The sequence below is a fragment of the Lasioglossum baleicum genome, chromosome 4, assembly GCF_051020765.1.
Source record: "Lasioglossum baleicum chromosome 4, iyLasBale1, whole genome shotgun sequence".
Lineage (NCBI taxonomy): Eukaryota > Metazoa > Arthropoda > Insecta > Hymenoptera > Halictidae > Lasioglossum > Lasioglossum baleicum.
In genome coordinates, this window is record NC_134932.1 from 18,256,657 (window position 1) to 18,280,747 (window position 24,091).

At 39.8% G+C, this 24,091-nt stretch overlaps 1 protein-coding gene across 6 annotated transcripts; it reads left to right on the plus strand.

Annotated features, from left to right (window-relative positions):
* The first annotated feature begins 14,088 nt into the window (after positions 1-14,088).
* Positions 14,089-23,359, plus strand: LOC143207822 (tyrosine-protein phosphatase non-receptor type 5). Of its 6 annotated transcripts, XM_076421635.1 has the most exons (9): positions 14,090-14,603; positions 15,055-15,252; positions 21,000-21,192; positions 21,276-21,453; positions 21,532-21,753; positions 21,838-22,251; positions 22,341-22,636; positions 22,723-22,932; positions 23,160-23,359. In XM_076421635.1, the coding sequence occupies exons 3-9, from the start codon at positions 21,170-21,172 to the stop codon at positions 23,272-23,274; spliced, it is 1,458 nt and encodes a 485-aa protein (XP_076277750.1). In that variant the 5' UTR covers positions 14,090-14,603; positions 15,055-15,252; positions 21,000-21,169; the 3' UTR covers positions 23,275-23,359. The 6 variants fall into 6 exon arrangements, with proteins under 6 accessions (XP_076277749.1, XP_076277750.1, XP_076277747.1 ...); XM_076421634.1 differs by lacking the exon at positions 15,055-15,252 and having other exon boundaries at positions 14,089-14,603; XM_076421632.1 differs by lacking the exons at positions 14,090-14,603; positions 15,055-15,252 and adding an exon at positions 15,284-18,706.
* Positions 23,360-24,091: the final 732 nt, after the last annotated feature.

A 24,091-nucleotide genomic window follows, 5' to 3' on the forward strand; every position in this document is an offset into this window, starting at 1 on the left:
TCCTGTCTCACGTTCTTCCTAAAAAGAGTTGCCATCTACGTGTATATATGTCCACGCATGCATTTCGGTAGGGTTCTTACAGTTCTCACGCCGTCGCGACGCGCCGGTGAATCAGTCTCATGAAAGCGTGATTACACGTTGATCGTTGCCAAGCCGTTCCGTTTCACGCTATTCAATAATTGCAGTGTTTGCAGCCGTAAATAGTCAACTTTACTTTTTACACACGTTGTTTGTTGTGTATCTTATTTTAGTAAAAATGTGACTTTTCACTTGGTGTAAAAACTAGTTGCATAAGCATTGCATAAATATAAAACGAGAGGCGGACTTTTTTGAGACGATTTCACGCTGTAAACTTATATTGCATTGTATTAAGAGAAATTATATTATTTGCATACATTTGGAAGAAGGTTTAGCTTTGAATTTAAGATTAGAAAATTATTGTAATGATTGAAGGGTTTGACCAATCAAGGCCAATGCCTCGTACGGCTAGGGGTAATGATTGAAAGGTACCTATTATAAGCTGCCATTATAAATAAACTAGTATAAATACGTAAAAATCTGCAGTGATAAGTAGACTGCATTATACATACATAGAGGTCTTCAGTATACAAGTTTCCATTTCAGTACACGATTTGTACAGCATCTACCTAATAAATTTGTGTGGTTACAAAATAACCAATGACCGCATTAAATTCGACAGAAGTATTCACTTTGCTGTTGGAAAAATTTCTGTGATCTATGAATGCATAAAAATCCATAGATTAGTCATGAATAGACTCCGGATGTTTATGCAAAATAAAAAGTTTGTCCATCAATTGCAAGACGCAGGAGCTACATATAAATTGATATTCTTCATTAATCATTTTAATGTGGTGAAAATAATATAATAATACTCTTAAAGTCTTTTAATATTTTCACTGTTTTTAATTGCACTTGCTCAGTTTTGTTATAAATGCATAAAATCCGGAGTATAGTCATGAGTGACTCCACCGGACAATATACGCAGTAACCTAATATTATATTTCTCTCAGTGATTTCATCAAGCGTTACAATAATCCCAAACTCATGCTACATGGCACACTGTGTCACGTCTGCTTGGGAAAAGATGACGCGGAGGCCTTGTTGCGATTGCAATTGTGCAATTGTGAATATCTGTAGCGACTGAAGAAGGAGAAGAATTATATTTTCATTTAAGTTCTGTTACTCACTATCAACTCAGGAAATTTTTTTATTTTGCATGACTCACAGTCTAATCATGAATATTTATTGATTTCTAAGCAACATCAAGAGATTTTCAATCAGTTCAGAAAAGTCTGCCTTACAGTAACTGTAACAATTCATTTACTGTGAATTGTTATTGTTAAACCTTTCTTTAGTGCTGAATTATATCTACCACATATTTATAAAAATGTTCATGTTATTTGGATAAAAACGAAAAGAAAAATGGATGTTAACAAGCATTGTTAACGTATTATGCATGTTTAATGTCGCGGACAGCCATTATTCACTACGTGAATTCTTGTTCCCTGCAACCTCCTCATTATTCAATCGTATTCGCTTAATCATATTATCGGTCCACGTCCCTGGAACATCCTTTTCCTGTATTAAACATTTCAGGACGCGTTCCATTAATGTGACTTCATTCTCTATTCATTCCTTATTATGGATTTATTTCCCGCGCTACAAATAAACTGATTTACCGCCTTGTTATAATTAGCTTTGTTATCGTACGATTCGCTTCATTCTATTTCGTTTCTATTGTGTTCGAGCCTCTCGTAGAGGGTCGTCAAGAATTATCGGAATACGTCGGGAGATTAATGACTGTCTCGATAAGAGAGAGAGAGATGTCTCGGGAAATTAGTAAAATTATTCTTCTCGGTTATTAATAGCAACAAAAATGTCAGGTACGTTATGCATGTAAGTTATGCATTTATAACAACAAAATATCAGAACACCTTAAGAACATGATTATATGTATTGTCCTTGTGACTTATTCAAATTATTAAGAGAATAAATAAATGTTTATGCAGTTACTGTCAGCCAGGGATCGGGTTGGTCGGTTTTTAAAAACCGGTTTCGATAACCGATTTTTAAAAGAGAATGATCAATTCGAAAACCGATTTTTTTTTATTCGTGATTAGTAACACTTCTCTATTTACAAAATTCACACACCGTCTGGACGAAATCTATAAGTAAATTTCTTCTGTTAGCTACAAAAACTGACATTATTAAGTTATGCGAACAGATATATATTATCAAGAATATATAAAGATTATTCTACAGAAGATGACTGCGATGTTAAAAAAAGTGACGAAAAAGAAAATCAAGACATATAGTGACTCGAATTAATATTTGCACGCTCTAAAAAAAGTGATAACTTTTTTAATATTGTACTATAGGATTTGAACTTTGTTGGGAAGCTAGAGCAATTAGTTTTACTGCAGGATGTGAAAAGAAATTTTTTCGAAAATTGCAATTGGTCGGAATTGTAGAGAAAATGCTAAAAGTTGCATTTTACCACTTTTTTATGTGAGCCTATATTGAAAATTTTTAAAATACGTCTTGTAGATCTGTGTCAATTAAGCATATCCTGTCGTCAAAATCGGTCAACGTTGCAATGAAGAAGAGGCGAAGAGAAAAATGGGTACTACAAAAGAGTCAGTACTACATAAATAAAAATAATAAAACTGGTACATTCCATATCATATCATATATTCCAATAGCGCAGAGAACCAAAATTTTTCATCTTACGCAAGATTTGAAAAATCGTCTTTGGGCCAACTTTCCGAGACAAATACACTACTGTGCAACGGTCGCGGAATTTCGGTAGCAATCCGATCGCTCCTTTCCGTGAGGAATAACGGCTGTTAACGAACACTTCACAGGTTTCTCTATACGGTCGCGCGCGAGGATTTTCGGTTAGAACGAAATGTAAAATTAGTTTCCGGTTAACGACGGGAAGCGCCAAAAATGTTTCCTTCCACCGGGCGCCGACTATCCCGAAACGTATAAGGAAACAATGCTCGGCAAACGCCGCCGTAGCGGAAGTAACGACCTAGGGGTCCTAAGAGGGAAGCCGGATGAACCTCTAAATGCCGATTCGGAGAAGCGGTCTCCTGGACCCCGCGGTTCTTCCACGGTCCCTCCCTATCCTTCAGACTCCTCGTACCTTTTGTTTGCTTCTAGCTCTGCCCCGTGTTCCTCTTGAATAGAAAATCAATCCCTGTCCGCTGCAACCTTTCGCTCCTCCACGCCTGTTTAAGATACTGCTCAAAAATTACCTTTTCTTCTGCGAGCCTCGACGAGAATTCACTATTCTTGTTATTTCAGATGTTCCTGCTTCTCCGAACGCGATATTTTTACACGACATAGCAGGTGGGAAACTAAAGAGACCTATGTTTCTTAAAAAATGCTGGAAATTCAAACGTCTCCAAATATTTTCAAAAATTTGTCTAGTAAATGAAACTGCCATGAATTTGAAGATTGAAGTCTTTTCTTTACAACGACTCCTGAAAAATTCAAGTACGATTTTTTTCCACTGTTTTATGGAACTAAAATGAGGAACGAATTCGGTCGTGTAAAGTTGGCGGCACACCTCTCTCTCGATAAAACGACTCAAGCAAATCGTACATCAATTTTCGTCGTTGCGTCGTTGCGAAGAGGAAGCTCAATCTTTACATCTACAGAAGATTCATTTATTACAAAAATTTTTCAAAGTTTTCACAGACGTTTGATTTATAGCATTTTCGAGAAAGAACACTTTATCAGTTTCTGGCCCGTTGCATCATGGAAAAAATCATAGAATAAACTAAAAGATGGATTATGAAACTAGAGGCTACTAACTTTAAAATGAGTCCAAATTCATTGTCGTACGATCATTCTTTACGAAATTATCGGAGTTTAAAAGTAGGCAATCTTTCGAGAATGGGGCATTTAGTGTTCAAATAATTTTTAGATCTACCATATATTATATTTAACTATTTATATTAGTTAAGATATTTTTTGTATATATCATATATCGATAACAACCAAGTAGAAGTCGAAAATATTGCCAACATACGATATTTAATTAATTTATGAATCCCTGCAATAAGATAGGCAATCAAAATAAAGGTTCCTTGTTCGTCGAAAATTGACCTAAATTGTACAATTAATAATTCATCAGGTGGTTAAGCGACGCTGTTTACAGTCCAATTATTGGAAATTCTTATGCTTCACGCTAATTATAGTCCATACATGACCATCCATATTTCCAAATAATTTATTCGGTAATTGGAAAATGATTTCAGATTCGCAATAATTACATTCATATTTACATTCACAATAATTGGAACTTCTTTTTCCTGAACAATACCATAAAAAAGAAAAGAATTTCATATTGCTAGAGAAAAGAAATTTCAATTTGTTCCAATTTTTAATTTGCAGAAAAATCCGCAGTCTATTGATCGTAGACTAACAAAACTTCATTTCGATTTGTATGAGATAAGTGACATATTTGGTAGACTCGAAGGTGTTAAAAATTGAATAAACTGCACGATTGATATAATAAATTACACAGATAAGTTACAGAGTATAAAAAGAAATCAACGTTCTAATGATCGAGCAGTAGTAAAAAAACGGACGCGTATAAGGCAAGGATTTCTACTGTCAGAACGGCACGGCGGCGTACGGTACTGCACACTAGTTCCCAAAGTGAAACGCAGACAATCTCTTTTCTGCTCGTTTCGCAATTATGCATTCCGCGGCGCTCGCGCTCCGATTAATCGTCGATTGTTCATCGCTTACGCATGGATTTATAACACAGAGACAGAGAAGAATAGAACGAGTGAGAGTGAGAGAGAAAGAAGGAGAGCTCGTAAGGTGTGCGTACGCTGAAGGATGCCGATTTTCCGGTGTGTCGCGACCGGAAACCGGACGTGACGTTTAATTATTCAGCGATGGCGAGGAAATATCTTTCTATCTTCGATACAAGGTTTTCTCTTATATTAGAATTCGATATTTACCTTTTCCGAGTAGTTTCATTCATCGCGTTAGGAGTTTCAATTGAGAGAACCAATGGATAATGGTTCAACGCGCTCTTCCGTTTTATCGAGCATTTTCGATAAACAGACGGCGGATTTTTATTTATGTGAAATAAAAATTGCTCGTATCAATCACAAGAGAAACAGGAGCCAAACAAAAATTTATTTTCTCCTTTAATGATTCCAGTAAGTTGAAACTAATATTGCATCTACTCATGTTTGTGATAACTGTATGCAATCTGACGAATATAATAAATCTACTAAAATATATTGATAAAGTCTACTTGTACACTGTAACCTGACAATTATAGTTGAACATCTGCTCTTATTAATCATCTTGACTTGTATGTTCCAAAAGATAGTTTATTATAATGCTGCAAACTCACCTGCTATATATAGAAAAAAGTAAAAATAAAAAAAGGTATTGTAACCAGTCTTATATAACAACTAGTTGAAAGAGAAATTGTTATCCTATTGCAGTTTTATACGAGGCAGAATGAATGCCAGTGCATAATGAAGTTTTCAAATTATTTTCATAATTTAATTATAAAAGTTCTGCGGCTGACACAACTTTATAAGCACGGCGACTGAAGCTCGCGTTCCGATATTCTGTATTGTATATGAAAATTAATTAATTATTTGTATCCAATATTATGTAGTTTTTCAAGTGGGAATACCTTGATCTCGTATCAACGAGAAAGTGGTTGTTCTCATTTACTCTTTTGTCTTTTCTTCATTCATGCTTTCACATCAAGGCCGTCGATACATTGCTTCATTCAATCGAAGTATGTAGAACAAAAAGAATGAAATTCGTAGAGTATGCTGAAGTTACTTCAATGCTGCAATCTGGAATATGCGATTACGACTTACAATATTTTATGGATTCAGTTTGTTACCAAAAATCGACATAATTTAATAACAGGCAAATATTTTAATTACTTGTGGAATTAATTTTGCATCTCAAAACATCTACCACGATTTAATAAATAAATAAAGTAGAGGCTTCAAGCTCTAAAATGAGTGCAGATTTATTGCCATGCGTTTATTCTTTTCTACGAAGTTATAATTTAAAGATATAGTTCAAGCACTGTTTGGAAAGATTGCATTTATTCATAAATCTACCTGCTTTACTGTAGTTGTCTACATTATAATAAATTAAAACGTATGAAATGGCGTCAGTTGAACGATTATGAAATGAATATATGTACTGCGAAATATTTTTCGTCGCAATTCCACACCGATGAAGATATGTTTACAAGTCCTTCATTCGGTACGAGATCACTCCACAATTTCCAATGCTGACCGAAGCACGATTGCAAAAAAGTTCCGTGTAAAAAGAAAGAAAGAAGAAGAACCAGCTATGTTAGTGTCTCGGCTAACGTTCGCGGAATGTTACGTAACATTACGTTCGCCGAAATAAAGTCTACTGGTTTTAAAATACCGAAATTCTTCGCCAAGGACATTTTCGGAACCGTTTCTATAATGTGGCAGAACACTGAAAATATTGTATTATATATATGCAGGACTGGAATATTTAATAAGTGGCAAGAAACAATAATGCCACTTTAATCTTTGAGAGAGCTACGCCGCGCCGTCGAGGTCTTATTCAAACTGCTAATAATTATTTCATGTGTACTCGTGTAAATATGTCAAAACTATTGTAACTGTCAAAGATACATAGAAACTGTTGACTCATTACTAGACTGCGGATCTTTATGCAAAATAAAAATTGTCTGCGTCAATCGCAACATTGGAAATCAACATTTCATGGATTATTGTTTATTTCTAAACTGAACATGATTTTTCAGGCAATTCCGATAATGAGACAAAAAAATCTTTTAAACAAGAATTAATCAACATTTAGCGGTCTACAAATTTCAATACAAAAAATTTTTTGGAAATTGTTTATTCTATAAAAAATCAAGGTCACCTTTAACTTTTAAAAATTAATATATATTTTTGTCTTCATAAACGAATCCAACGACCTATACTGTTATACTCTAATTAAACTTCCAAATATGTAGTGCTAAAATCATAATGAACTGCTAGACCCGGCCCACTGTGTACTGTTTTGTTTGACTGATCCTTGTATTTTTTAGCGGGAGCATACACTTACCGCCTTCTCCGATGTTATAGTTACAAATACACTATGCACCGATCGGCCCGCCGCCGACGAGTGTATCGCGTTACATTGAACCGGGCAGTGTGAATGAAGCTCACCGTAGCGGGATCGCGTTAAATGAACCTTGACCTTCGTGAAAGAGATCTTTCGTAGAAACGGAGAGGAACCCATGGCTAGTATCTGTCACGACTGGCCGGAAGCGGATATGACGCGTTCACGGATCGTTTAAAGCAGCTACGGAAAAGAAAACAGGATTTCGTCGTTGATCCGAGCATAATGGGCGTTCATCAACACCTACGACGCCGGTGGGCGTGAAAATAAAACCGGCCGGGCGATATTGCGAATTTTCGAACGATCCCTCGTGCGCTTATGAGGTCAAGCAGGCTTTGCCATTATAAATTCATTATTCGGAAAATGACCAGGCTGAGTCACTGAATCACGTAATCTGCACACGTCAAATCACTTTGAAATGCTCAGTAGTCAAAAAATGTTTGATCCGTTGCAGTCAATACAAAAATTCAACTGTTCATTCAGGTTGCGTGTGCCACTGGTGGGTACACGGTGACACATTTATTTAATGCGCTAAAAACATATATTTTAGAACAAGTTTAACGCTGCCGAATATACATATATGAACAAAACACATAAGCTTGATTAATTGTCGAACTCAGTACGGAAGTAAACAGTTCGGCATGGAACGTGTTAAGATAACTGAGAATAAAATAGAATGAAAATTTTTATCTTGCATGGAGTCCACAGTTTACTGGTAAGGTACACCCTTATCGCGAGAAGGCGAAGGATTTGAAACTGGTACTGTACTATCGAAATATTATTGCTTACGAGTACTACATACTCGAAATCCAGGTTACGAAACTCGGGTTCTGAAATGGATTCCGATTTACGAGCACATACTGAACTTGATCCCGCATCCCTCCGTCCTCGATATATTTTTATCGATCGTCTCTTATCTCGAAAATGTTCGTCCTCGAAACCAGATCGAAAAAGATTCTTTCTCCTTCTCTCCCCCTCCACCCTCTCTCCCTCTCCTTCTCTCTGCGCGAAACTCCCGACCGGAACAGGAAATGACGCGTCAGATCGGTTAACGGCTGGATAAAAACCGCGATATCACGAGCAAACCGGAAGTGTCCAGATCCCGGATGTTTTTTTACCTATCGAATTGCAAAATAACTACCGGATGAATGGCAGCCTCCAGCTGTATCGAGCGGAGCGTTCCTCGTTTCCACTGTACGTATGTATACAATGAGTCGCGTGTTTGAGCGAATTGCACGAATAGAACGTATTGTTTATACGGGTTGCAATGTTATTTTCAGGGAAAATTGCTAACCGTACGATTCCGCCATCGCAAACATTGACGGGGTCTCTCGACTGGCGATTTTCCGTTTTATGATAAATTCACATGTTTTGAGAAAATCTATATTAGATTTGGATATATTATGAATATAGTATTAGAAATGGAAGTTAATGAAATATAGTGTTCATTTTATTCGAAAATGTTCCGGCATCTTGCAGTGGCTTTATTTTCATCTTGCATACAATGCAATCAATAGACTACAAAAATCACTCGAAATACATATTTATCGGTAAATAGTAAATTTAATGAATTTAGAATATTTGAAATTATTTTTTAGCAATTTTGCAGCTAACGCGTCCGTATGAAAATTTCGTTACGCTGGAAATTTCACTTTTGTTAAAATTTTCATGAAATTTTATAGGTTTCCAAGCGGTGCTAATAGAATTATATCAATTTTCCCCTACATTTTACTTTTGCGGAGTATAAAATGCTTTAAAATTTAGTTACGTATATTCTCCTACATATTTTTACATTTCCAAACTGTATAATAATTGCTAGCTAGAAAATTGAATCATTTTCTACCTTCTATAAATCTGTTCGTGGAAATAGTTAAAAACTTTCAGCTCGTATAAATGAATTTCTGAAAACACAGTTTACTCAGTTTCACAGGAAGCATGGCATATTAACGGTATTATATTTCTATTGTTCAAATTTTCTTATATACATAAACTACATATTCCAATTTAATTCAAATTTTTCTATAAATAAGCCTATAAACAATAAATATGCCAACATCACGTATTTTATAGAGCTGTAATCATAACTGTTATATCTTCACCGTTAAAATTTTGTTGCACCTCTTCAAGAATAAAAAATAAAAACAAATATTCACATTTCTCCAAATTGCCACTTCACTCAAGTGAAACACAAAGATCATAAATAAACACACAAAATTTCACTTGGAAAAAAAATTGAGTTCTTCAAATAGATCGTCTAACAATTCTCATTATTGAATTAAACAACGTATAACTTATAATACACACACGTAGCGAATAAAATTCCTCTTTAAATGACCTGAATGTATAACCTTAACAAATGAGATTACATCAATTTCGTTGATATCAATTCCACGTTAAAAATTCACGTAGCTGCCGCCGTGGCAATATTACGAAATTCGCAGGCGCGCATTAATGCGTCAGGCGAATTAAAAGCGGATTAATTATTCGCGTATCATTTGGGCTGTGTAATGTAATTTTCCGTGAAACGTTGAAATCTCAACTCACCATTTCAAGCGAGCTATTACATACATTGCAGATAGCAACACAGCAAAGAATGTCACCTTCGCCACTTCTCGTTTTTCGCCAGCTGACATCTCGGGTCCCGTGTGTCAAGGTACTTTGTCAATCACCTGTCGTTGTCAGGCACGAGTGGCCTGCGCGACCCGAGCTCCGGCTCGTGAATGAGAGTCTTATTAATTTATGACTCGAACTCGGCCGAGGAAAAGTGCTCGAGGGAAATCGGGACACGAATTTATGTACCTATGGTCGATCGAAAAACTAACAATAAGTCGGGACAAATCGAATTAACTCCAGGCTTGGCTCCCTCTTAAAACGATCTCGACACTATAAACACTGATTGCCAGATCAAATAGACTTCCGATGCTCGACGTTTTGTGCTCCGAAAGAAATGTGACGCTCATACACTAATTTAATATTTACTTCAGGAAAAATCATCGCTGGGAAAATCAAGTTTTCCGAGCCTAAAAAGTCGCATAGTTAGAGTAACGGCTTTACACAATGTCAAATTTATATTTTTGCGTTGTACACAACATAGTCAATGTAGGAGCAAGAGGAAACATGTTTTATCTTTTTCAAAGTGTATTTCAAGGGAACTTTTTCGTTACTTCAGGAAAGAGACGAAATAACAGTAAACACGATTTATGAGTTATGATAACATTGGTTGGCAAAATATAAAATAGCAAAAAAGCATTAGAAGAATTACTGTACCACACAATATTATTGTTAATTTAATAAAATTATTAAGATATGGTATATGTAAAAAAAAACGCTCCCATAATGAAATTCTATAAAATAAAGAAAGTATTTAAACGATTAAAGTAGGAAATAAATTTTCATTTAGTTCCGGTGCCTTGTATTGGGCTGGCAAATAATTAGTTCAGAATTTTTATTATTTTCCACGTAGATGCACAGTCTACTAATTACTCTCTCGCAAACCGCATACGTTACACACTACGAGAACGTACAAACGGAAATTAATTTAGGCCAGATAAAAAATGCATTTAAATTTCAAAATGGATGTGCAATTATTCTGTTTGGGCAGTTAAATGAAATACTACAACGTAATCAATTTACAGCGTCTGCTTATTACGCGCGTGGATATTATTTATTCTGCAGACAAGTGTAAAGGTAAATTAATCATGCTGAATGCAATATTGTACGTGTTTAAACAATTTATTTGTTTCACGCTTAATTAAACGTTATAGGAGTTCTCGAACGTAATAAATGGGAATAATGAAATTGTCCCTGTAAATATTGTTTTCCCTTCGGTGGTGTGCGTTAGTGTGCCCAATAGATAGGAAATGAGTCACGGTAATTTAATTCCCACAAGATCTCATTTCGCAGGTGTTGAAGAACCGGGGCCAATGACAACAGAAACTCTTTCGTTAAATTGATTTTGAGAGGCCTTGTCGAGACGTCGCTTAGTACAAGCTGTCGCACCTCGGGAAAATAAAACTAACTTGGATTCCTACGTGTTCCGAGCGTAGGTGTATCCTACACCTATGTAATAGAAAGCGTCTTGATCCGTATACGTGTACTCATGGGAATGCTCTGCGAGAAAAGAGTGCTAATAGATTCGTGTGTACCGCTCTTGAATGTAAAAATTGCCCTTAATGAAAACTCCCTTCTGAAAACGCATTAACGTTCCGAGAAATTGTTCATTAAAATCAACGGACGAGAAACGCCGTCAAATAAAAATCTTCAAAGAATATGAAAAACTGGATGCACTAATAGATTGTTGAATTCATATTCCTACGTGAAACACAATGAAAAACAATTCAGCGCATATTAATGTGGACATTGATTTATTACAATGATAATAAGCTGTATATATAGAAAATTCAAAGACTTCATTATCGTCATAAAAATTGAAATAGTCGCTACAGCTATAAAACACTGAAAACGAAATTTCAAGCACCCCTTTATATGAAATATTTTTCACCGTTATTACTGTTGTTTCAGTGAGTTTCTCTTCAGTTTAACGTGATTTTAATGTAATTTTTGAAATCCACTTGGCATGGAATTGAAAGCAGTTTTACCACCACACAAATAAATGAAATTTGATTCGATATGGTAGTCATGGTCTAAAGTGTCTAAAGAAAAGTGGAAAATAAAATCTCGAACAGTCATCAATACAAAATATTTTTAAATAATAGATCCTTCTACTGTTTCGGATAATGTTCGTACAACTTTTAAACCTGCCCCAAGTGAACATTGGAGAAAGTTTCAGCCCAACAACAATAAATCAAATTGTATTAGACGTAGTAGTCGAAGTAAAGTAGAAAATAAAACCCAACACCATAAACTCGCGTAAACCATTTTAACCAATCATATCCTTCCTTACTTTTAGGTAACGTTCGTAGAACTTTTAATCCTACCCCGAGCGAACATTGGAAAAAGTTTCACCCTGACAAAAATAAATAAAATTTTATTAAGCATAGTGATCCAAGTAGCGTAGAAAATAAAACCTCGACCAGCACATAAAATATTTCGGGGCCGATCCTTTGATAAAAGATCTTTTTTCAAATTTAGATAATGTTCATAAAACTTTTATACCAACCCAGAACGAGCGTTAGAAAAACTTTCGTCCCGGGCAAAAATAAACAAAACATGTTCCCCAGGCTGATTAAAGTATTCATGGAACAATTAGCAGCGCCTACGTGCAAGGTTCATCGTACTCGTCGGCGCGGTCGGGTTTAATCGTTGCCGGGTTAAACCGAAGGAATAGCGATCAGGATCGCTATCTTGCTAGGCTAGATTAGAAATTTCACGGACGGTCGAGTTCATCGTTGGAATCGATAAAAGCCCGGGCCAATTCGATTCGGGATCGTAACGAAATCAAAGGTTGCCAGGCGGGGGTGGGGGAGGGGGTTGGAAAAGTGGTTTGCTGCGTGTGTATCGATTGGGGACGCGGTTCGCCCACGAGACTAGCCTACATTCTAGCCCCTTGCTTCACCCTTCTCGGCCGGCTTGTTTTCCCCCGTCTAGCCCCTCTGCAACCGCCCCTCTTCTCGCGAACCTCGAGTCCTCATTCAACATTCCCTACTCTCTCAGCATTCTGCTTCCCCAACATCCCCTACCCCGAGTGTCGTTCAATTGCTACTCGGACACAGATGAACGAAAAGAGGGGAAGAGCCTGCGACGTTCAAGAACCAGGATTGCCTGGCGGGGTTGCCGGAGCCTGGAGAGGTGGCTAAAACTAAAGAATCGGATGAGCCTCGAGCCGTACGAATAGAATATCCAAAGGGAAGAGTGAACTCCTCTCTCTCTCTCTCTGCTTCTCTCTTTTTCTCTCTTTTAGCATCCGACTGAATGGACTCTGCGAAACACGAATTGGCCGACGGGAACAACAATGTAGGTTGATACACGCTGATAGATATTGCGACACCGAGACACTGGGACAGTCGAGCCAGCCTGCTTTTCATCTACTTTAGCCCACGCCCCAGAGGGTTTTCGCTCTTTCCTCTGCATTAGTATAATGACTCGTTCCGAGGGGAGAGACCGGAACGAGATGTATACTACGAAGATGTGTCTCGCGCGACAAAGAGAAGCTCGAAAGGGACACTCTGCTGGAACGTCCACGCTGGGATTCGCGTAAAGAGAACGATGATGGCCACAGAACTAAGTAGTTCAGCAGTGATCAATGATCCAAGGGATCATTGTTGTACACCGTGTTGGTAGAACTCTGTTGTCTCACAACTGCTATCCAACTGCGTGATCAAGACACTGGTCCAAGGTATCCGAGGCTCCATCAGGGTTGACTTTATTTTAAAAGTTCGCGTGGTTGATCGATCCTTACCTTTCCACCCAGTGATTCGCTAAACACTTTGGAAACCGAATTATCCTCTGACAAGTCTGAAATAGGTCAACACGGTCGACCCGGGCTCGTTAATCCGAGCCAGACGGCCGGATTAAAGTTGTCCTTGAACTATCACCGTTCTGAAAGAATACCGCGTGAAAAGCAGCAGCAGCAGTTCGGCTTGCCTCGGTTACAGGTGGAGCCCGAAAGGCGCATTAGCGATGTCGAGGGATGCGTGAAAATCGGCAGGGTTGGGCCAGAGAGGGAGAGAGAGACGGGGAGAGAAAGAGTATATGTATGCAGTCGGTACCTGCATACGGGTCAGAGGAAGATAGAGACTGCACTCTGGCCGTGGAGAAGAAAGGAACAACGTATCCACCATCATCGGTAGCTGTGGTAGCAAACCCCCTGTTGGGTGGTGAGTTCAGGGGATGAAGCGAGGCCTTGCGCTGCGAAAGAGGGGAAGGTGGGTCGCCTCGTATCCGTGTCACGAATGCGCGCGTCTGCACACCTCGCCACCCTCCACGGCCACCGAAAGAGGTGAATGCAGTTGGCCGTCATTTTGCAACCCGTTCAGACGCCATTCAGATGCGTCCGATGCAAGTAGCCGGCGTCGCGCGGATCACTCACCACCTCGTTGCTGACTTCGCCGTCCGAGCAACGTGTTACATCGACAACTGATCCGGATCGTGAGATACCGGACGTGTTTTTCGCAAGTCTTCTCATGCGGGGAACACCGAATCCTCGGGGTGGAAGCGTTGATACACGTCGAGATTGCTGGGCGGGACGAGGTCTTGATCGTTCAACGTGGAGGACACGCGTGTAATGGACAGCGATCCAGAAATCGCTGCATTGTAGATCTCTACTGGGCGCTGATTGAATGGACCGTCCCGGTAGTGGTAGCTGTTCCGCCAGAGAAACGATGCATTTTTTGAAGGTCGCGTGTAGTGAATGCGGACAAACGATAGACACCATGTTCGCCGAGAAAAAGACTGGCTAAGTGGTCGGGGAGTCGATGTGCGTTCGAAAATCCAGCGATCCACTCGAAGGGGTAAGTGTCTTGAACGAGACTGTAAAAGCTACAGGTTCGTTGTTACATAATCCCACGATGGACAGATAACGAGCTCACTCTTATCGTCGTGAATGATATCGATCACGCCGTGTACAAAAAGCACAGATATATCCGAAAGTTTAACGGTCGAACCAAATTGCAAGTTGTACATATTCAGAAGGATCGAAGGGAACAGTCACGTTGGGTTCCCATGAGTCATTCTATCATGAGACAAGCTAGAGTCGAGAAATCGATTCGGCATGGTCTAATCCACTTTGGACGGAACAACACGCATCATCTCGCGTTTAAAATGCAATCGCATCAAGTTCCAAGCTAACAATTGTCTTCCTAAATCGCGAATTACTGTTCTTCAGTTCTGAACGATTTTAATCGTAGTTTGCGAATTTGTTCGAGTCTCCCTTCTGCATGCTGACGCACGTAAAACTTTCAGGTGTGAAGAAAAAGAATCAAGTAAAAGGGACTTCGTGGAGAGAGGAACGGTCGCACGTGCTCGGCGAATAAGCATCGAGAAAATCGCCGTAGGATTATCCTCTTTTCTTTTACCTTGCGACGCGTCGGGACGGCCACTTTTCTAGACGAGCAAGTTGTTTCGACCGTCTAACGGCCCGGCCCAAAAGGAAATATCAAGGTACCGCATATATAGCAGTAGTTACGTTTATTGCCCTTAGAAACAGCCTTTACGTAACGCGATTTTCTTTCCCGCCCACACCACGCGACGAATAATGGCCTCGAACAACTTCAGCGATTTTCTCTTCTCCCTTGGAATCGTTAAATCCTTCACCTCCCTGATTGCCCACGTCGAGTTGAAAAAGAGAGGGAGAGAGAGAACGAGAAAGCTGAAAGCTGTTCAATGTCGATCCGTCGATTCCCACGGCTGCGAAACTACAGGCAAGCGGTTCCGCGATTTTAACTAAAATATTTAAAGTAGAATGTTTTCAATCGGCACGTAGGATTATCGTTTCGAAATGAACAATGGAACCCCCGGGCGTTTTCCAACAACGCTCTTTTACCGTCAACGGGTCTCCGGGACCGTTCCCGGCCAATGACTCGCGACGAATAACGAACGGCTTTATAGTAAACGCTATACGAGATTTCATTGAGCGCTCACTGAACTTTGTAGACGTGTCAGTCCAGTCGTGCGAATCATAAAATCCTTTGACTCGTCGCTTACCCGTGACTCGTTGCACATATTCCTATAATTACAGGCCGGCTCGGAATCAATGGCCGTGTAGCTGTCGGGAAAAATCGTGCTCGCGATGAATTGTTGTCGTAGATTATCAAGTTCTCCCCACCCGATTGTTCTTTATTTTTTCTTTGAGTCAGTCGTATTGCAAGTTAACAGTTTGTTCATGTGCAAAAGAACACGATAAAATTGGTTATAAAAAAATGTACAATATATAAAGACCATGGCGCTGTTAGCCACCGTTTGATAAATAAATTCGTACAACGTCAAGTTGTTTTATTCAAAATTCAAAGAAGTATATGAGAAACTTAATGCAAAATCATCGTACAAGTATGCAAATACTTTCATTCTGAGTCACACTTGCAAAATGACGCGTGAAATGAGTTATCTGATGAAATGGAATTTATCTCTGTATGACGCACGTACTTCAATTTAATCGGTGCTTACGCTTTTATCTTTTCTCAATGACTGATTGGTGTGTGTAGTGTGTGCACTCTCGAATGAGAAGTATTAAATAATATTTGTTTGTGTTTGTTTGCTAGACGATCGACTCGTTTTCGTCAAAACATAAGTCACTTTGAGTGTGCACAATTTATAATGTCACCAGTGCAAAATTCCTGTGGAAAACATGTTTGTATAATTCTTATCAATGACCTGGTGAAATTTTGACAGCCACTTAAGAACAGCGTGATTTCTGACGTATGTAATTATTGTTAATCAATGAGCAACCTACATAAGAACCTAAATTTTGGTATAGTAATTTATAAGCAGGAGCAACATTTTTACATTTCGCTTTTTCTAAAAAAGACGCAGTGCCTCTTAATCCAGAAAAAAAACATTACACTCACATAATATTAAAAATTTTGTTGAGGAAAACAGTATAGCCTGTTTTGTTAAACGTTTCAGGCGAAATTATTAACAATCGAGGTGCTATTATACCTTATAAATTGAAATTTGTTCATACATTTCTAACGAAGAATTATCAAATAAAGATATTCCAATACAAAAAATAAGATTATTCTTGATCCTTAATCGATTGATTGATTATATTTTTCACACAGTCTCCTTAATAACTTGAACACCCACTGTATATTACATAGCAAAAATTGCGAGATGGTTGAGCGAATTTCAGTTTAATGATTTCACGAGTACAATGACGTCGTCTGCGTGTCCCTTTTCCGATAATCCTATTGAAGGGTAGGAATCCTTGTAAAACAGCAGGGCGCCACCCACGCTCGCCGGGTTCGAAGACCAATCGGCGTCTTGCAATTTTACGCAAGTGCGTGTATCCGGCTGCGTGCGCCCTACGAAAGCTCGCAAGCTCCCTCGGAAGGGTGAATGGAGGCTCTAATTTAGTCAGTGGCACGGCTGTCCTACGATTCGTGCAGATCCACGCTCGTGGGCTGCTTTTCGTGAGCCTGCTCTCGCGAGCGGGTCTTTCTCTATCGACGTTCAAATCCGACCTTTTCTTTCTTCTTTATCGTGATCGATAGCTGCCAATTGTGACGTGACCCCGATACTTGGAACAACAATCTATTGTCTTTTATATAAACTGAGGAAAAAGTCGTAAACGGCGACGATGATAGAATTAGTTCCACATCAAACGCTTCTAGCTAGGAGACTTTTCGATTATGAACACTTGGGAACACAAGTAAAAGTGAGACAATTTAGAAGAAAATGAACAGTTTCTGAAAGGTGGTAACGAGCTCGAATGACGAATTAACTCGTCGCGTCCCCAGTTGAAAGGTGCACATCTCGTATCGTTTTGAAGAGGATTAACATCAAAATAATAGCAGGATTAAACGTGTCAGATGATTTCGAGTTGAAATATTCAGTGATATGGATATAATTTTTAAGTAAAATTCGAGTCAACTGCTGTTCCATTCTCACACGTACGCCGGCACACAGAGGACAACGTCGTTTCCCGTATCGCGAGAATCCGCTTTGTTCGATCGTGACCAGACTTGAACAAACGTATTTACGAATTTAAAGAAACGGGAAGCACAAGAGTGTTTCGGTTGTGGCACGCCGGCTATTGATTTTTCCGCCGCTGCCACGACAATGATAGCCGGTTACCATTGTTGAGTGACAGGCATCAGTAGGCAACGTGTAGTGTAGCTTCAGAGAAACGAGAGTTCATTGAACGCCAGTTACGAGAAATACAGTAGAAGTATTGTATAACAGGAGGGAACGGCTGGCTGCCAATCAAGAACATTGCCAACGCCGTCTAAGCGCGTGTAACGTTCAAAGACGATCGTGTAACCGAAAAATAAAACAAAATTAACCTTGCCCGACTGGCAGACGAATTTCTTCTGCTGTTAGGATCGATATCCATCACAAGAATGAATGATCCCGCTCGAAGAAGACGGTTCAAGGATTACAGAGAAGAATAACACGAGTTGGAAAGACTCGATGATTCTGATCATTGGAAATTCGCCGAAGTTTCCTGTCACGAGACTCGGAGATAGACGAAATATAAACAGAACGGGAGAATGATTCGACAGACCGAATATTGGATGTCTGGCATGTGGCAGGGATGAATGGGCAACATCCGGTTTTCTGAATCACCGAGATATTCTTGAGAAATGCGTAAGACCGTGCCCCGACCAGCTTTTCGTCCAGCCCCGAGCATTGTCTGGCCAATGGGTGGTCGATAAAGGGTAAACTAATTGCTTAACACGGTCAAGATCGCGTGAGTGCCGTGCTTTTGCATCATGCAGCCGGTTGCGAGATAAAACGGAATTGTTTCGCCAGTGACGAACGTATTAATCGGCCGTTGTTATGTGCCTGAAAACCGACGAGGATCTACAATCGTTTTACAGTTTCTGGATGGAAAAATACGCGAGGCTGTACACTTGTGCAAACATGAGGCGGTGCAACGACGGTATTTTAGTACACGGTAAATTCGAGCTCGTTCAACGTCGAACGACGTCTATGTATCGTCGCTTCTTCTGCTGTCTTGCTTTTCGTCTTGCTTCCCCATGAGAAACTTCAATTTCGTATCGCGAAACTACGGGATGATTCATTCACAAGATGCGTCAGCGCAGCGTAAAAATGTTTCTTTTAATGTTAACCACCGTGACGGCTATCCATGACCCATAAACGTCCCTGCGATTAGACAATCCTATGACTCTCGTGCCTTTTTGCTTTGTTCCTTTGCTAATCAAATAATCGCGAGCACTTCGGTGCTACCCTTCTTCATCGATCGCTGGCAATACGGTTTCTTGCCTCGGTGTACCTATACCTAGTGCATTAGGCTGTCACATACGACGTCTGAGCGACAATTTAGGTTTCAACATGTTCGCTATTAGTGTGACACATGTTCCACGGTCACGGTTTTATAATTCTATAAAAGCATCTCCGTGCTTTCAGAAAACTAAACTAATCGTTATCATTATTTGTTCTCTTAATTAATGTTCTAAGTATAAATAATTCTTTCTGTAACAGCTTGTTCACATCTATTACACTCTAACAATTTCTTTTAGTATTATTATTTAAAAGAAGCCCATTAAGCTCTCTTTATATAGTACGGCCATTAAAAAATCCATTAACAGACATCCGGCAGTTAAACTGTTAAAAATTTCGAAGATCTCCGAGCGTTCCGAGCAGACAGGGCTGGCATAAAGAGTAGCTATTACGGATAAGTTCTATTCTCGGAAAGGATCCTCAAATATGTATGGATCGATGCGGTGGGCCTGACCGACCAAATACAAATTCTTTCACGCGCCGCCGTTAAGAAAAAGTTTCTCGGTATCGTATACCCGTGAAAATGGTACTTCCGTTAAAAAGCGGGCGTGCCGACGCCGACGCCGATGCGACGCGCAACGGGTCCGCGTGAGAACGTGTTGTGTGCATGCATATGTAGGAGCATGTTCGCGGAGAGAGAGGAAAACGCGTCCGGCTAAATGACTTGAAACGGACATATGCATTCGTCGCCCGAAACGGAATAACCTTCCCCGGTTGGTCTCAATGGGCAAACGTAAAACTTGATTCCGAATGCGTTTTACTATCATTAGTTGCACGTGCTTTGCTTTCATTCACCTTGAGTCCCTCCCGCCGAATTCTCGGTACTGTTAGTAAACTAGCGTCGCGATTGGCCGTCGGTTGCGTGCGGCTCGTCGCCGATTGGCCGCTATTTACTCCCGTACCTAACCGGAGTGCAAGGCCGAACCTCACCGAAGCCCAGGTCAGGGTACACGAACGGCGTCTTCGGCAGTTCGAACGTGAGGCTTGCGCAGTCGAGACCGGCTGGTCCTCTGCCAACGGTGTCTCAAACATGGCTGTTTACACGTCCACGCAGCCGCTAGTTTCAAACCGCGAGTATCGCTTCACTAACGACAACACGATCATCCTCGTGGTCCTAGCGTACGTGCTGCTCGCTAAAGGTATCATCAAGTCATTGAGTAAGAGTCTTCTGTCGCGATCTTGTTCGGTCCGCGACACCTATCATCTACACACACATACTCGCGCGTACGCTGTCGGAAAACAGGATGTAGTACATATTTGTGTGTCGGTTGTTTTCGTGTTTGTGCGTAAACGGGTGCCGCGTGTGTATGCGACACGTCGTAGAAGGCCCGCGGTGTTGGTGACTGGAACGATGTTGTTCACCCACATGTCATATGCACTCGAGACCGTGTGCAACGTATGCCTGTCACACTTCCCCACCTCGGGATTTTCGAGTTGTTCCGTGGAGAAAATTAACGCGGGATGTTTGCTTCCTGTGCAACCGCACGTAACCCGTTTCCTCCGGTTCACGCGGATCCGTTTCCGACGGTTGGAACCGCGATTCGTGGTATTGTCGGTCGAAATGTACGGTTTTCTACGGTGACAGAGGAAATATTGCGTTCCGTATTGCGGTAAAATACTGTGCGACGGTGTTCAGTCTTGTTTAGCTGGTTCTTCTACCACGTGTCACGTTCCGCGAGTGGACTCCCAGTTCTGTTACATTTGGGAAACTATCTTTGTGATCCTTCTATATGGATTTTACGTGATGTCTGTACTGTGAATAACGTGTATGTCCAATAATGTATTTGGAATACATACTATTATTCGTTGTTCTGTTGTTTCTGTAGCATTTAGTGGTATCATGATATTCAATCTGTTCTGGAGTATAATTGGAATATGTTCTGTTTAAATTGTAGAACTTGATGTGTGTCCTTTCACTCACAGTGTCTATTTCATTTTTGTTGCAGGAGGTACAAGCACTCCATTGACTAATCACTATGTAAACGATGCAAACTATTATGACATTTCAAGCAATGACGACAATTCAGATCCTTTGGAAAAGTTTTACTTAATTACCGAACGAAGGTGGCACACGGATACAGTGCTACCTATCCCCTTACTGCCATCTACCGAGGGAATGTCTGTTCGATCTCCTCACAGGTACGTTACAAGAGACTTAGGTATAATATGAATTTATCTTTAGTTGGATGCGCGTTGTATTAGATATTTGTTTCTGCACGTAGGATTTCACAGTCCATAACGGGACTGGATGATGCTGGAATGGATTTGCAAGCAGCTCAACTCAGCACTCGAGCAGGACAGGAGGTACGCTCCACTGCAACTTTATCATGGCTAGACTGGCAGCTAACACTTTTTGTAGCACTCTGCGCCATCGTTGGCGCCATTCTCTTCACATTCTTGGTGAGATTTGATTCGAAAGAAGCTTTCTACGTACGGTTAGATAAAATGATGTAGACTAAAACAATTTTTGTCATTCAGATTTTGTTATGGCTACGGAAACAAATGTCGCGTGAAAAGGATACAGAAGATGGTGATAGGAGAGGTTTGGTAGAGGAAGGTACTATAGGTCACCCTGAGAAGCCTACTAAATCTACTAAGGTATCGGTCGAAGGTCAATGGGTTCATCAACCTACCATAAAGCCATCTGTGTCTGTTCAGTCTGTCCGACCAGTTACCACTCAAATCACTGGTTTGCCAGAGGTATATACTCCAAAGAGATAATATTTCCAAAGAGATAATTCTAAAGCAATGGTAACTAACATTCATAAATTCTATTTTGTCTAGGTAATGTCAGTGGCAACACCGGAACGTAGACCAGAACCTATACGCATAAAAGCTAGAAGATTACTCGAACGACGTGGTTCAAGTGCAAGCTTGACTATAGAATTAGCACCTCCTCCTGAAAGTCCACCACACGTGGTGACACCTACTCGGGAATGTACCGCGGAAGAATTTTTACTGAGTGCTGGAAATGTTCTGTCAAGATCACAGCTGAAAAAAGCAGTCAGTGACCCCACATTATTGCACAAAGAATTCTGGGAAGTCCCTTTGAATTTGCCCGAAGAACTAGATATTTGTGGATATGGGGTGAAAAATAGATACTGTTCTGTGTTACCGAATCCACAGTCCAGAGTGGTTCTACCAAGTACTTCTTCTGATGATCCTCTCTCTAGCTACATCAATGCCAACTACGTACGGGTAAGTACAAAATGGAGTACAAATTATGGTAGTAATTGGAACTCCCTTTGTTGTAGAATGTATCATCTATCGTATGTTCATTTTAATAGGGATACGACGGAGAAGATTCGCGCTATATCGCAACACAGGGACCATTGACTCATACAGTAGCTGACTTCTGGAAAATGATTTGGGCGGAGAAAGTTCCCGCGATCGTCATGATGACGAAACTACACGAAGCCGCAAAGACAAAGTGCGAACCATATTTTCCGCTGGATAAAAATAGTTGCATACCAGCTGGACCTTTCACTATTATCGTTACTTCTATCGACACCAGAGACGGTTATACATACAGAGACTTAGAGCTTAGATTCGAAGGAGAAAGAAGACATGTGCAGCATTATTGGTATATAAAACTAAGATGTCTAAAGCCATAAACTTATTCGTAATTTAGATAAACAAGAAGTAATATGTACAATTTATTGTGTGTAGGTATGATTCTTGGCCGGACCATGCTGTACCTGAAAATGCAGATACCCTGGTTAGCCTAGCTGCAGAAGTGAACTCTTTGCCAGGACCTGTTGTTGTTCACTGCAGTGCAGGAATTGGAAGAACTGGGTGTTTCATAGCTTTAGCAACAGGAATGACACAATTATCACGGGATGGAAACGTGGATGTTTTAGGCATTTTATGTCAAATGAGGTAAAGCGATAAATTCTAAATTGAATTAAAATGTTGTGTACCTAAAGCCAGTGCTGTCTAATAATATTTGGAACTTACTTTGCTACCATTAGATGTCGCATGATGTCTGTGTACAACTGACGTTATGCGGCATGTAGAGGGAGATACAGTCTGTGCACTGTATTGTGCGAGGGGGTACCGATTACCTTTTTAATTCACTTAACTAATCTAAGACATTTTGTTTGTAGGTATGACAGAGGAGGCATGATTCAAACGGCGGAACAGTATGAATTCGTTCATCGTGCACTTTGTCTATACGAACAAACGCTTGACGGCGGTAAATCAGCGAGCGCTGGAGATTGATGCGACTAACAATGCGACCCTATGGGAATTGATCAGAACTCGTTCGAAGAATATTGACGTGAGAGTTACACGACGATTCACAGAATGATTGTGAGGTATTGTCTGCAAAATGATACTTCGTCCAAGTGTGACTATCTCTGCCACGATAGAAATACTATGAAGAGAATCTCAGTCTTTGAAGACGGATTCTCAAGATGGATGTCTTGACTGTTTTCAACCTGTTTAAGGATGAGTTTCGTCTCACTTAATAAGCTGCCATTTCTATACTGCCATGACAAATCGTTGACAATTAATATCAGTCACAAAGCTCAAGGGAGATGATTTAAAAAAAATGAAATATGCTACTATTCTTAAACGGAATTAAAACTGTTCGACATATAAAGAAAAACGATATATTATAATTTAACTTGCAAAACGAGAGATCAGGGTTTAGACTGGACATTGGTTCAGGTTTTTATGCATTCTCTGTGTATCGGAAGTTAGATTTGATAGTCGTTAACACATTTGCAACTATATAGTATTCTGAGAAAACTTGTACTTTCTGCGATTTGATGAACTTTTCCTTGGCTTCTCGATGTAGTGATGTATTTGCAAAGTTAACATACAGCTATACAGACGCAAATGCTGATGGTGAATAAGTAATTTTATTCGAATGAAAAATCACGAATACAGAACGGCAGATTAAAGCTATATAAAATTGGGACCCACAGATCAATTAAATATTTTTATCCTATTTGTAGTTCCTAGTTAATTTTACAGTATGCACAATGATTTCCATGACTTCTAATTAATTTATCAACAAAGACTGAATGCAGGT